General features: G+C 37.9%; 1 protein-coding gene across 2 annotated transcripts in view; it reads left to right on the forward strand.

The window, feature by feature from the left end:
* Stk32a (serine/threonine kinase 32A) overlaps positions 1 to 13582 on the forward strand; it is a 133973-nt gene that overhangs the window by 102017 nt on the left and 18374 nt on the right. For both annotated transcript variants that reach the window (XM_047554835.1, XM_047554837.1), the window contains exon 7: positions 3597 to 3686. In XM_047554835.1, coding sequence (XP_047410791.1) covers positions 3597 to 3686 — 90 coding nt within the window. The remainder of the gene's footprint in view (positions 1 to 3596; positions 3687 to 13582) is intronic.

A 13582-nucleotide genomic window follows, 5' to 3' on the forward strand; every position in this document is an offset into this window, starting at 1 on the left:
ACCATGCAGCTTATATTTTAATCCACACCACTCAATGACAGGCAGACACTTTGTTTTATTGACTCATGTTACTGATGTCCACCAGAAAATATTAACATTTATTGGAATTGATTGCAATACGGAGACTTTTACCAGCATGTAAATGAACATTCCTTGTACATCCGAATTGGACTGGAAAAAAATGTTTTTAATTTAGAGCATAACTGCCCCTGTTCTTCCCAGAGGTCTCATTTACTAGTTCAGAGCCAAGATGGCATCAGGTCTTGGATGACTCATAACAAACTGTCCTGATATATATTTTCACATCCTACCAATTTAAAAGTGCCTCAGCCAATTCTATGAATTCCATAACGTCTGAAATTCTTGAGCTTTAATTATTGAAGAAATAAATGCTGCATTCAGAGGAACAATAATGCCTGCCTAGCATATCAGAGACTATGACAATTACAGAATCATCTAATATAGGTTTCTTAATGTCATCTAAAGGAAAAAGGCAAAATCTCAGTTTGGGCTGAGGAAGAACTGAGTCTATTAACAGTTTTTCTTTTGCTGTGTCCTGAAGTGTGCCTAAAAATCAAGTGGATTGTGTCTTTTCCAAACATATGTAACGCAGAATACTGTACCCAATCCCATAATAATACGATTTAGTAAGTCTAAGGTAGTGCCTAAGGATATGCCTTTTTAAAAAGCATTATAAGTATGATGTGGTGTGGGAGTACATACTCTGAACACTTGCAAATAGGAGTTTTAAAGTTGAGGGTTACAACAACTAATTGATTATGGTGCCCTAGCGTCCCTCGCTGATAAGAAAGGTCCTCATGCTGAGCAGGCACGGTCAGTGTGCAGGTCATGAGAACAAGGTTTACTGAATTCAATGATTCAGTAAAATGAGTACAGATTTTAAGGGGATCCTGTTTCAACCACAAAGGCGAAAAGGAAAGGCACCCACCCACCTCCCTCAGGGTGCTGGATCAGGAAGTTCTGAGCCTGTACCTGAAAAACTTTATACTAAGAAAGGGCTTTGCAAATGGTTCTTGAGTACTTCAATTAGCAGGAGGTTGAACCCTCCCCTGTGACCCAGCACTCAAATTCACTTTTGCAGCACAGAAAGGAACCTGGCCAATGGTCACCAAGGTGAGCAGAAGCCAAGTGTAGTAGTACCTGGAGGAGCTGAGTCTTAAGGGCCACTGTTTGTCTTCCCTGTGAAGAACACTGGGCTAGTGGATCCTGGCCTTCAAATGATTCCTCCCCGTTCTTTACTAGGCATTGTGACAGGGGAAAATAACCTCTGAGCCAATCAGGAAGTAGCTCTTTCAGGTTATTCAGTGCTTTGGTCTTATGATTTAACACACAGAGTTTCTGCCAGATTCATAACTCTCACCAAAGGGGCTCTAGACCAAATCCTAGATCTTGAACTCTGCTACTACTGTGCCCTGCGGACTTAGCACAAACAACTTATGTATAAAATAGAGACCACCTTACTGGGCTCAGGGAAAAACTCCACATGACAACATTCTAAGAGCTGAATTAATCATACAAATGTAAATAGTTACAAGGTAAATATTTAACACTTAATTAAATTCAACAGATATGTAATGGATATTTCCTAGGTCTGCACCTTCTACTAAGCCAGGTCATCTTTCCAACAGTGATCTCAGATTTTATGGGGTTTTGAAATCACTTGGAGAACTTGTTTCAGCTCAGGGCCCCAGCCCCAGAGTTTCTGATTCAGTAAGGCTGGAGGAAGCCCAACAATTTGTATTTCTAACAAGCTCCCAGATGACTGACGCTCCCAGTCTGCAGGAAGCGGGTGGTTCTAAGACATGCTTTACCTTCTATTTCTAGCATAGATTACTTCTATTACTAGCATAGATTATTCTAGGACTAAGCTTAGAAAATCTACTCAGGCCAGAGAAGAAGGTTGCTGTGCCTCTGAATCACCTGTGGAATTTGAGACTCAACTCTCCTACCCACCCTACTGAATCGGACAAGAGAGTGAAGTCCAGGCACACATGATTTGCAACACTATACTGAAATTTCTAATAATGATAAATATCAACAACGGAATGCTTACTTCCTGCCAAATGCTAAGTCTCCCAGAGTCATTATTTTTTCTAATTTCTCCTTGTGAGAAGACTGTTGTTAGAGAGCATAGTGATCTTTACAAGGTCACACAGATGATTAGTGGTAGAAATTGGGCCTGAGGCCATGCAGTCTGACCCCAGAGAACAGGTTGTCAACCACAAAGCTTCCAGGCCCACCTAATTTGCATCAAACTAATGAACTACTGAATCAGGAGGAGAAAGAAATAAAGTGGGGAAAACCATACACAACTTAGGGAGAGAGGTTGAAATCATCCATTGGTGCCATTAAAGCAAGAAAACCCTAATTTTTAATTAGATGAGTGCTACTTTTATCTTATTAAAATATCACATAAATAAAAAGGAAACACAGTTTCTGCACAAAATAAGATCCCAGTGGTAAAGGCAGTGAGAGTTATCCTTAGCAGCAGGCTGAATGTTATCAGAGAGCAGACTTTGGGGAGTGGGACTTGGGCCCTGGGAGAAGAATTGGACCCCATCCTCCAGTTGCATCCCAGACTCATCAAAGGCACAGACACAAACTGGAAATGCAGACCCTTCAAGATCTTCTGAAGGCAGATGGAGGAACAGGAGTGGTTGCTGTGGCTTCCTGCACTGGCCTTTTCTGCCTTGCCATAAATGCAAGCACCCTTCTTAGACACTTTGTAGAGCGTGTTCCTGCCAAACTTAAGCATTGGAACCACACTGTATTGCCATGTGCATTAGGGCTGAGAGAGACCCTAGAGATCATCTTACCTGTTCATTTTTTTTTTTAATAAATAAAAATTTGGGCCCAATGCAGGAAAAGGATATAAAATCTACTATGCGCTAGGGGTGGATTTCAGGCAGAGGCCAGGTCTCCTGGCCCCCAAGTCTAGTGCTTTTCATAGAGTCCCTTTAAAGATGAAAACTGATTTTTGCCCCCTGCTTTTCAGTTATGAGAGTTACTTGGTTGGGGATTGATAGTGACAACCTGAACTCTTGCGCAAACAAGCAAGCAAGCAAACAAAAGCTAATGACATTTCAGAAAAAAACAAGGAGAACAAGAATTCTTTCCAGGCCAAAAATATACATATCCATGCTGTGCCAGCTTGTAGTAATTTTGCCTCTATTTTTCTGAAGCTCCCATAAGGCATGCTTGGGATTGTGACACTTTGAATAGCTCTTGGCTGTCTCTGTCATCATACGCATAGGTTAAACGACTTAAAATGCTGCTAATAGACAAAACTTGCCTAAGTAGAATAACCAGAGCATGAACTCAACCACTAAGGTTAAAATATACTGAGGTGGAACTTCAAGTTCAAAGCAGTGACTAGTCACTGCGTGTCATGTTCTGGCTTCCACAGTGTTGCTGGTTTAAGACCACAGTGGCCTTGAGGATGGAGTAAGTGAGTTTTTATTGCCTGTACCCAGCAGAGAAGAAAAACTAAGGTTACAGATGCTTTCGGTTAGACGCATGATTGTGCCTCTGGGTTGAATGGGACCTAACATTCTCTGTGGTCTTTCTCTCCCCAGGACATGTGCACATCACAGATTTCAACATTGCTGCCATGCTGCCCAAGGAGATGCGGATCACCACCATGGCTGGCACCAAGCCTTACATGGGTATGGGCCTCATGAGTGGCCATAGTTACTAGAGCAAAGCTTTGGTTTCTCATTCCTGAAGGCAATATTTATTGCAGGGAACTTAAAATGAGAGTAGACAAGTTCCCCGCTGACTTCTGATTTGATGGGTCTAGGTGAACCTCACTATTCTCCATTAGTAAGTACGTAGGGTGATCTGCATTCAGGAGGGCTATGGATCACATTTGGAAAGCACTAATTATGATAGTTTTATTTTCCATTTCCTAACAAAAATATTAATTTTTCAACAAGTGTCTATTACTTGTCTTGGTGTATTCTTGGGTTTTAGATGCTGGTGATCCAGTAATGAGCAACACAAAGTCTCCACCTCATGGAGCTTACATATTAGAGGGAGGAGATTAAAAAAAAAAAATGAAATCAAAAAGGAAGAGGTAGTAATTAGTAGAATGGTAATAAGTGACTAAAGAATCATTTTAGCCATTTATTTATATAAAACTGCATTAGTGCATAGGACTGTAAGGTGTACCCAATAATAATTTTAGATTCAATGTGATTGCCACAATTCCATGAGTTCTTCTTTTTTAAAGATGGGAGAATTCTACCTCAGAAAGGTAAAATGACTTTATATAATATCGATTACAGTGAATAGAAGAACTACGTTTGTCTTGATAATTTGCAATTTTTTATTGCTTGTTCTATTTATTTATACATGACATCAGAATGCATTTTGATTCTTTGTACACAAATGGAGTACAACTTTTCATTTCTCTGGTTGTACACGATGTAGGTCATACCATCCATGCAATTATACATGTACATAGGGTAATGATGTCTGTATCATTTCACCATCTTTCCTTCCCCCACTCCCTCCCCTCCCCTCATTTCCCTCTACAAAATCCAAAGTTCCTCCATTCTTCCCTTACCAACCCTTGTTATGTATCAGCATTCACTTATCAGAGAAAATATTTGTCCTTTGGTTTTGGGGAATTGGCTTATCTCATTGGCTTATAGCTTGATATTCTCCAACTGCATCCATTTACCTACAAATGCCATAATTTTATTCTTCTTTATGGCTGAGGAGTGACTAACAGGGTAAGCATAGGTGTCAAATTTCCAGTAAGGTCTCACATTTAATGGTAGAAACAAATCAACTACAATTTCTAACATGAATTGTTAGAGGTTACCTTCTGTTTATAGACACTGTTTTAGCAGAGCTTAGTTCTGTTCACCTTAAAAAACTTGAAGAGAACTGTAACACTTTGGGGCACATATAGTACGCAGAGAGAATTATTCCTTCTTAACTATCCCAAAGGCAAGTGAGTCAAATTTCAACAAAGGATCTGTAAATTCTTGGTGACAACAAGAAGAGGAGCCTGGTATTCCATTCTTGGTTAGATGTCTGTTTAATCACTGGACTTGCTGACTAGTTCCTATGCTAACAGGGCCTAGTTTCTCATGCAGGGTCAATGAGTTTGGGGAAAAGCCTTACTGGGGATTATTGCCCAGGAGATGGAGGTATACAGTGAGTGTCAATCCATCTAGGGGAGTAGCTAGAGGATGTGGTCCAGTTTTATAAACCATGCCCCCACAGTGCAGGGGTGCAGGCTGGAAGGGAGGGAGGCTCCAATCAGAATGGGACAACAACAGTTCAACTATGCCAGACTCTCTGAGGATGGAACCCAAGGAGTCGGCTGGGTTTAAAGCTGTTCTGGTAATTCCAGTGTGCAGGATTCATAACCTCTACCAAACCTGTGGTAGGGTCAGCACATTTATGTTAGGTTCCCTCTGCCTCTGCTATTCCTTGTTCATGTCTCAAAATCAACAGTGCTTTCTAGGAAACTGGTGTGTGAGCACCAGATCAGTCCTCCATCTCCTCACAGAAACTTCAGAATCCAGCCCCTTGGGGTGAGTAGAGGAGCTTTGAATCAAATGAGATTAGTTTCAAAATTCACAGGACTGCATTTTAAAGTATCTGATGTCAGTGCTGTCCTAAGCAAAAGGGATTAGATTTTTTTAGGCCATAGACGGAGCTATCATTAGAGGAGCTCCCATCCAGGTCAGACATGGCACATTGATGGCAGGTGACAGAAGAATAAGAGCTACTCCTGCTTCTGGCCTAATTAAGATGTTAAAGCAGGTGATGTTGATGTTTAAATTAGTGGGGTTAAGTCAGGGTGGAATCAATTGTACAGCTAGATACGATCAGAGGAACTCATGGGCAAATTATGTGAACTTAAAAATTGAGGGCAAGGGCCATGCACCTTTCTTACAGTATTTCATTCTCTTCCTCTCTGTAATGAGAGAAATGAAAAAAAGAACCCCTGCATGAAGGACCACCTTACTTTCAAGACAAAGAAATATGTGGGGGAAAAATGAGCCTAATTTTATATGATATTTGAACAACTGGAAATTTCATGGTTTTCAATTACCAGTGAGGGGAATAAATCTCTTTTGTCACTTCTAAAATAATGGGCACATATAATTCAGCCAATTTTCTACCTAAAACCCATGACACTCAAATGATAACAGGGAATAGCCAAGCCTGCTGGTCTGATGAGTTTATTCCCCAGGTTTCCTGGGTTTCCATATTAAGGGCTATTTTCTTGGAACCAAATCAGAAAATGTGCATCTGGGGTTTCTAGGGCTGGTTTCCATGGTGAGAGGAAAGGGAGGCCACCTTTCTCTCTCCTCAGTAATTTTAGTTACAATATCTGTGTAATTCAATTTTTTTTCAAAAGTAGTGATTCTAATCTTTTTGTAGATAGAACTATGAAATTGGAAAATAGTAAGGATTCTATACACCTCCCCACTTTCCCCCTTATAATTAACAAATGATATTTATTGATATCTTTCTGTGTCCCAAACAATGTGTTAAATGTTTTATATTCATTTATTCATTTCCTTTTCTCAATAGCCCTGTGAGACAGACTATACTTATCATCATTTTAAATGGAAGACAATCAGAAACTAAGTAATTTGCCAAAGATCACATAGCTAATAATTACTTTTCTAAGCATGAAGAAGCTTAGATTTAAGTCAAACTCAGAATTCAAGTTTCTCACTTGAAAGAGATCGAGATCAAAAATATGTTTAAATATTTCTATTTGTGGTTCTTAAATGGTTCTAAACCAACTTTGGCTAACATGTTGGAAATGTTCCTTAGTTTATTCCAAAATAAAATATTTGACTGTCCTTGCATATCTCTTTATCCAGAGGCGCCCTTGCCTTTGGTTTTAAATAGGAGTCTTTCAAAGAGCACTTGTAGGCAGAAGATTGTTTTCTCTTTTTAAAAGTTATGTTCCCAATAATTTAGTAAAACCTACCTAACAGGCATTCACCAGCACCCTCTTTATAGTGATTATGAAGCATACTAATTAGCAATTAACCAAAAAGTAAACCATCTATAAACCAAAGAAAGAAAAGTAGGCTGAGGTTGGGGAGATAGCTCAGTTGGTATAGTGCTTGCCTTGCAAGCACAAGGCCCTGGGTTCAATCCCCAGCACCGCAAAAAAAAAAAAAAAAAAAGAAAAGTAGGCTGAAATGCTGAATGAAGGTTAGTGGATGCACCACATCTAGTAGTGTGAGGAGCTGGGCATAGCATGGAGGCTTATTTGATTCTGAAACGAAAATGATCTGTCTGCCACGTCTTTACAACCTCCAACATAGCAAGGAAGCTTTGCTTTTTACATTTCATGATCTCCCACCTCCATACTCCTCGGATCACTCCAGTTCTTTCTATTCCCCACAATCTTATGTCGATGTGAATATAATCGAGATCACTTGAAATTCTGCTGATTAAAACATTCTCCTTTATGTATAAAAGAGTCTGTGTGCATGTGTGTTCACAATGTCACTATGGAAAAAGTATAAAATGCTGATAAGAAAAAGGGAAAATAAATTAATTCTTCTACCAATAGATGTTTATGACTCCCCTACAGATCTTCTTTTTTTCTATGCACAAACCCACTTATTAAAATGGGATCATGCTAAATTTCTTCAATGTAAATTTTCACTTCATAATGTAATAATAACAATAATAGAATCATATAGTGAGCATTTATGATGTACCAGAAACTTCACTAAGTTTTTTAACATTTATTATATCATTAAATCTCAAAACAACCCTATGAAATAGGTTTTACTATTATTATTTCATAGACTAACAATCAGGCTCAATGAGAGAGAAAGTGACATAATCATAACCACATGGCAAGTGATTGACAGGATGAAATTAAGCCCAAGTCTAGAAGCACCTAGCTTGGGACATTGAAGAGGATGACAATGATAAAACTATAATGACTGATATTTACTGAGCTCTCCTCACATGCTGAGTCCTGTTCTCAGTGCATGCATTACATTATTTAAACTAGAAACCGTTCTGTGAGCAAGAACTATTGTTATTCCTACTTTAGAGATAAGCAGATGAGCAGCTAGAAATTTCCAGCTGCAACATAATGATCCGATGCCAGCATCCAAATCCTTCCTATCTTCCTTCCTTCCTTCCTTCCTTCCTTCCTTCCTTCCTTCCTTCCTTCCTTCCTTCCTTCCTTCTGACACTAGGGATCAAAACCAGAGGTGTTCTACCACTGAGCTACATCCCCAGCCCTTTTTAATTTTTATTTTGAAGACAGAGTCTCACTAAATGGTCTCAAATTTGCAGTCATCCTGCATCAGCCTCTCAAATATCTGGGATTACAGGTATACACCATTGGGCCTAGCTCAGAGCCCTAACTCAACATATTACTATTCTGCCTTTTTGTTCAAGTGAGTAAACATGCCTCTGCTGAAGCCCAGTTGTCTTGACCCCAGAGCTTGGATCTTGACAACTGACACTGCTTATTTTCCCATGCTAGTAAATATAACTATCTCTCTCTCTCTCTCTCTCTCTCTCTCTTTCTTTCTTCACAGTGCTGGGTGTTGAACCCAGGGTTCACTTCCCTGGCCCCTTAACTATTGTTTTTAATGGTCATGTTTTATAGAGGGTGGCACTAACATTTATTTAACCTATTGCTTACTTTTGAACATTAGGTTGTCCTCATTTTGAAATAAATAAACATGTATATAGTAGATTTATATAAGAAATGTATGTAATTTTGTAGTAAAAAACTAGTAGCAGAATTATTTCCTGCAGTTTAATCATTTCTTTGTGATAAATTTCCATTAAAAATGACAGTGTATTCTATTCCTAAAAATCACTGAGAGTAAATTTATGTGCTCTTATCACAAAAAAAATGGTATGTGGGGTAATAGATATGTTAATTATCTAGTTATAGCCATTATGCAATATACACATATTTCAGAATATCATGTGCACAATAAACACATATATAATTTTTACTTGTCAACTAAATCTAATTAATTTTTAATTATTTTGATTGAATTATATATACATTTCCCTTCTGAAAGTTCATGTTTATTTTACTTGCATTGGAAGTATCTGAGTTATTCATTTCCCTACATCCTTGCCACTGACATATTTTTAATTTCCCAAAATGATAAGCAAACAATGATACCACACTGTGATGTTAAAATTGCATTTCATTGTCTTCTTTTATAAATTGCCTGTTCATATTCTTTGCCCATCTTCAATGTGGGCATTAATATTTTTTCCTTTTCTGGTATTTCTTATTGATTATATGACCAAGTTTTGCCTTAGTATATTATAAATACTTAAATTCTAGTGTGTTATGTTTGTTATAAGTTATTGGTAGAAATACTTTTAAGTTTTTAATACTTTTAAGTTTTTTTGTTTGTTTGTTTGCTTTTTTGGTACTAGGAATCAACCCCAGGGTTGCTTCGCCACTGAACCACATTCTCAGTCTTTGTTATTTATTTGTTTTTTCTTTTGAAACAGGGTCTCCCTAAGTTTCTGAGGCTGGCTTTGAACTTTTGATCCTCCTGTCTGAACTTCCTGAGTTGCTAGGATCACAAGCATGTGCACCTGGCTTTTTATGACATTTTTTTGACAAAAATAAGTTATTTTTAATATCACAAAATTTCCTATACTGTTATTTTATGGGATGTAGTGCTGAGGCTGAGGACTGAACCCAGGGCCCTGCATATGCTAAGCATGCACCCCAACACAGCTTTATCTGTAACCCCCTTATCTTTGTACTTTATGATTTTTATCCTTGATGTTATTCTTATCAATACTGTCTTACATCCAGGTTTTAGGTAAGTTTATGTAATGATATGATTGTTTATTATTTGATTAAACATATGTGGAAAGGTTCTGACTTTTTGTTAGATTTTTAAGTAATTATTTTAGGACAATTTGTTAAATAAGACTTCCCTGGGGCTGAGATTATAGCTCAGTGGTAGAGCACTTGCCTAGCAGGTGTGAGGCATTGGGTTCAATCCTTAGCACCACATAAAAATATAAATAAATAAAATTGGGCTGGTGTTGTGGCTCAGTGGCAGAGCGCTTACCTAGCACATGTGAGGCACTGGGTTCAATTCTCAGCACTGCATATAAATAAATAAAGGTCCATTGCCAACTAAAAAAAATACATATATAAAATAAATAAATAAATGAAATCAAAAGTATTGTGTCCATCTACAACTGAAAAAAATTTTTAAAAAAGATGATTTGAAATATATTTCTTATGTATGCATAATATGCCAAAATGCATTCTACTGTCATGTATAACTAAAAAGAACAAATAAAAATAAAAAATGAACAAAGACATATATTCCTTATATTTAATATTTAAGTATTCACATCAGTATTCTCTGTGTCTTTCAAATCTTAATTATCATAGTTTAATAATTAGTTAATACGTGGGATACAAGTTTCTTTATTCTTTTTCAAAAATCTTTATTAGTTCTGTTTTTTTGTGTGTAAATGAAGTTTAGAATCATTTTTATAACATTTCTATTATATTTAGTTTATAAATTTAGTTTGGGGGCCCATTCTTTATGCCCTGAACAAAATCTAATATCTAGGTTTTTTTAAAAATATGTGAAAACCAAAGGCTAGAAATTCAAATACCTAATAACATATTAAAATGTAATCACACTTATTAGCAATTAGAGAAATGCCACTATAAATCACAATGAAATATAATTTCATACTTACCAGATTTGCAAAAACCAACCTGTCAGCTAATGTCAAACATGAATAAGGAGGTGCTCAGAGGAGCTCTGGTGCTTTGCTGGTCATAGTGTGAACTGGCACAAGCACATTGGTGAAGAGTTTGGCATCATTTAGTGCATGTGAAGATGCACACCCCCATCCCCATCAGGCCCCTTGCAGAGATGTACCTAAAGATGCTTATAGGAGTCTAACATGTACAGGAACATTTTCTAAAAGGCATTGTTCACTGTACTCCTAGAGTGAAAATAACCATCAGCAATAGGACTGGTAGGTAAATTATGGTATACTCATATAGCATTAAGTGTAAATAAACCGTGAGTACATGCAGCAATTTGCACACTTCTTAAATATTATTGAGAAAAAAAAAAGCAAGAAACCAAAGAGTACAAGGAATAGGATTTAAAAAGACAAGCCACAGAGTAAATTTTGTTTTGCACTCTAACAATGTTTTCTTTATCATAAAGCACTGAAATACATCAATGGCAGGGCAGCTAGGAACTTCCTTAACCAATTCACCCGCAGCCCTTGGGAGGTATATATAACATAGGCAAAATTAAACCATTATTTTGAAACGAATACATTAAATCTATATCAAAAATCAAGAAAATCCTTTACTTAAAATTCAAAACAGTGAGGTGTAGTGGAGGGACAGGATGCAGAAATGGGGACAAAGTTCTACTTCTTAAATAGTGTGATGGTTATATGGGTGTTTCCTTATAACTAGTCATTAAAACCTTCTTTGATGTTTTAATTATTTTTCTGAATGTATGAATAGAACTACTTAAAAAATAACACCATGCAAATATACAATGACTCTTTTGAAGGAAACGTAGTACCTCTCCCCGTCAATCTGTTCTTTCTCAGAAGCAGGGCTCTTTTTGAAGAGTTGGTGAAAGCCCTCAGTTCTTTCTGCCCTGAATTTTCTGCTATTTGAGAACCCAAAGAATTACTCTATGCTTTTTTAGAAACTAATTTTTGTTATAGATGAACACAATACCTTTATTTATTTATTTTTACGTGATACTGAGAGTCAAACCCAGTGCCTCACACACGCAAGGCAAGCACTCTACCACTGAACCACAACCCAGCCCCTACACTATGCCTTTACATGTTGCCATGATTTCTGTTTTAATGTCCTACCAAAATCCCTCAGTGCCTCACACACCATGAATATTTGCCCGGAAATGCATTTGCATCCAAATGTCTTCCTGTCTGAAAATAGAGGGAGCAGAAGAGAAAGGAATCATCACTCAGTGAAGTTGGAAGGAAAAAGGAATACACACATAAACTCCAAGGATGATCTGATCTGACAGAAGACACCACTTTTGTAGAGTAATGCTTATTTTGTTTGGCATTTTCCTAGCACAGTGGATCTGGTTAGTCCTCAAAATTGTCTGCAGCTTCTCTAAGTGAGATGTCTGTCACCTGTCACCTGGGGACTTTCTGAGATGACCTGCTGTGAGATTGAAAAGGGAAAGCAGAAATGTAGTTCACTCCATTCTGTCTGTGGGAGTGTTGCAAGGTCAAGGCCATTATCTCCCCAACTGCTCTGGGAGCTGTGACTTGCAGAAAGGATGCAGTGAGCGTGAAAGGTGAATTCACTAGGGCATGAGGCCCACTTAGTCCTCCTGCATCAGACTCGTAGAGTCAGGGTCAGGCCTGGGCATTGGGATATTAACTTCTACCTCTCTAATTGGATGCTGTCCACAGAATTTTACTTAGAATACGAGTGAACTGGGCAGGCGAGTCTGTGTATTCAAGTCCCATGTCATATCAGTTTCCTTTGCCCAGAGTCAGCACCTTTCTATAGGTGGCTTGAGATCAAACCCATGTACCTTTGGACTATGTTAATTCATCCATTAGTGTGGATGTTTGCCTCTCTCCAAGAGTACCGAATGTGTTTGAGCATTTTCTAAGTGCCAGGCACTATGCTGAGACTTTGACTTTGACATGCATTATCTTGTTTAATTTCTAACTCGTAAAGATTGCCTTATTATTTTGATTTGCTGATGAGGATACCATGCTCTGCCAACAGACTTGCTCAAGGGTACAATGAGTGGTGAAGGCAGAATTGGAGCTCAGGCAGCATGGTTCCAGAGCTAATGATCACAACCTGTGGCTTAAGTAGTTGATTTATTTATTCATTCATGTTACAAATTTCTGGTTATGGACTCTGATTGCCAGGTTCTGTGCTAGGTACTAGGAATGTCATTTTGAGCAAGCGGAATAAATACCTACTCTTGCTTTGTGATTAATTCTCTCTGTTCCACTCCTTAGGGTTTAGGTATATTTATGGAAGGACATGTAGAAGGTTTGCAGTGTGACAAAGTGCTTAGAGCATGCATAACCAAGAAGTCATATCCAGGGGAAAAATTGTGTGTGGCTCTATCTTTCTTTGGGGTCAATTCAGAGAACCCTGGTTACCATATGTAAATGATCCATGGTTCTTGCAAAACCTTATACTTCCTAAAGTGCTCACTCCCACATTTCTCCTTCCCTTATCCCCAGTAGGAGGCTGCAAATGCTTCCAGGTGACTCTGGGATGGACAACCAATCCAATGTACCTTGCACCAAATACTGAGCATTATATGCAACCACAATATAAATTTAGATCCTTAATGCAAACCTTCCAAAAGACAACATCTTCTCAGTTTTCTTTATTTCAGAGTTAATCACATAGTTGAGACCCAGTACGACTCAATTTTAAATAGGTGCATGATCTAAATAAGAGAAGAGAGTTTGTATATTAAGCCTGTACATGCCTGTGTGCATTGGTTGATGAATAAGGCTACTGAAAGAGCTAAGAAAATAAGAAATTCTT

The sequence above is a fragment of the Sciurus carolinensis genome, chromosome 6 (genome assembly GCF_902686445.1).
Source record: "Sciurus carolinensis chromosome 6, mSciCar1.2, whole genome shotgun sequence".
NCBI classification, from domain to species: Eukaryota; Metazoa; Chordata; class Mammalia; order Rodentia; family Sciuridae; genus Sciurus; species Sciurus carolinensis.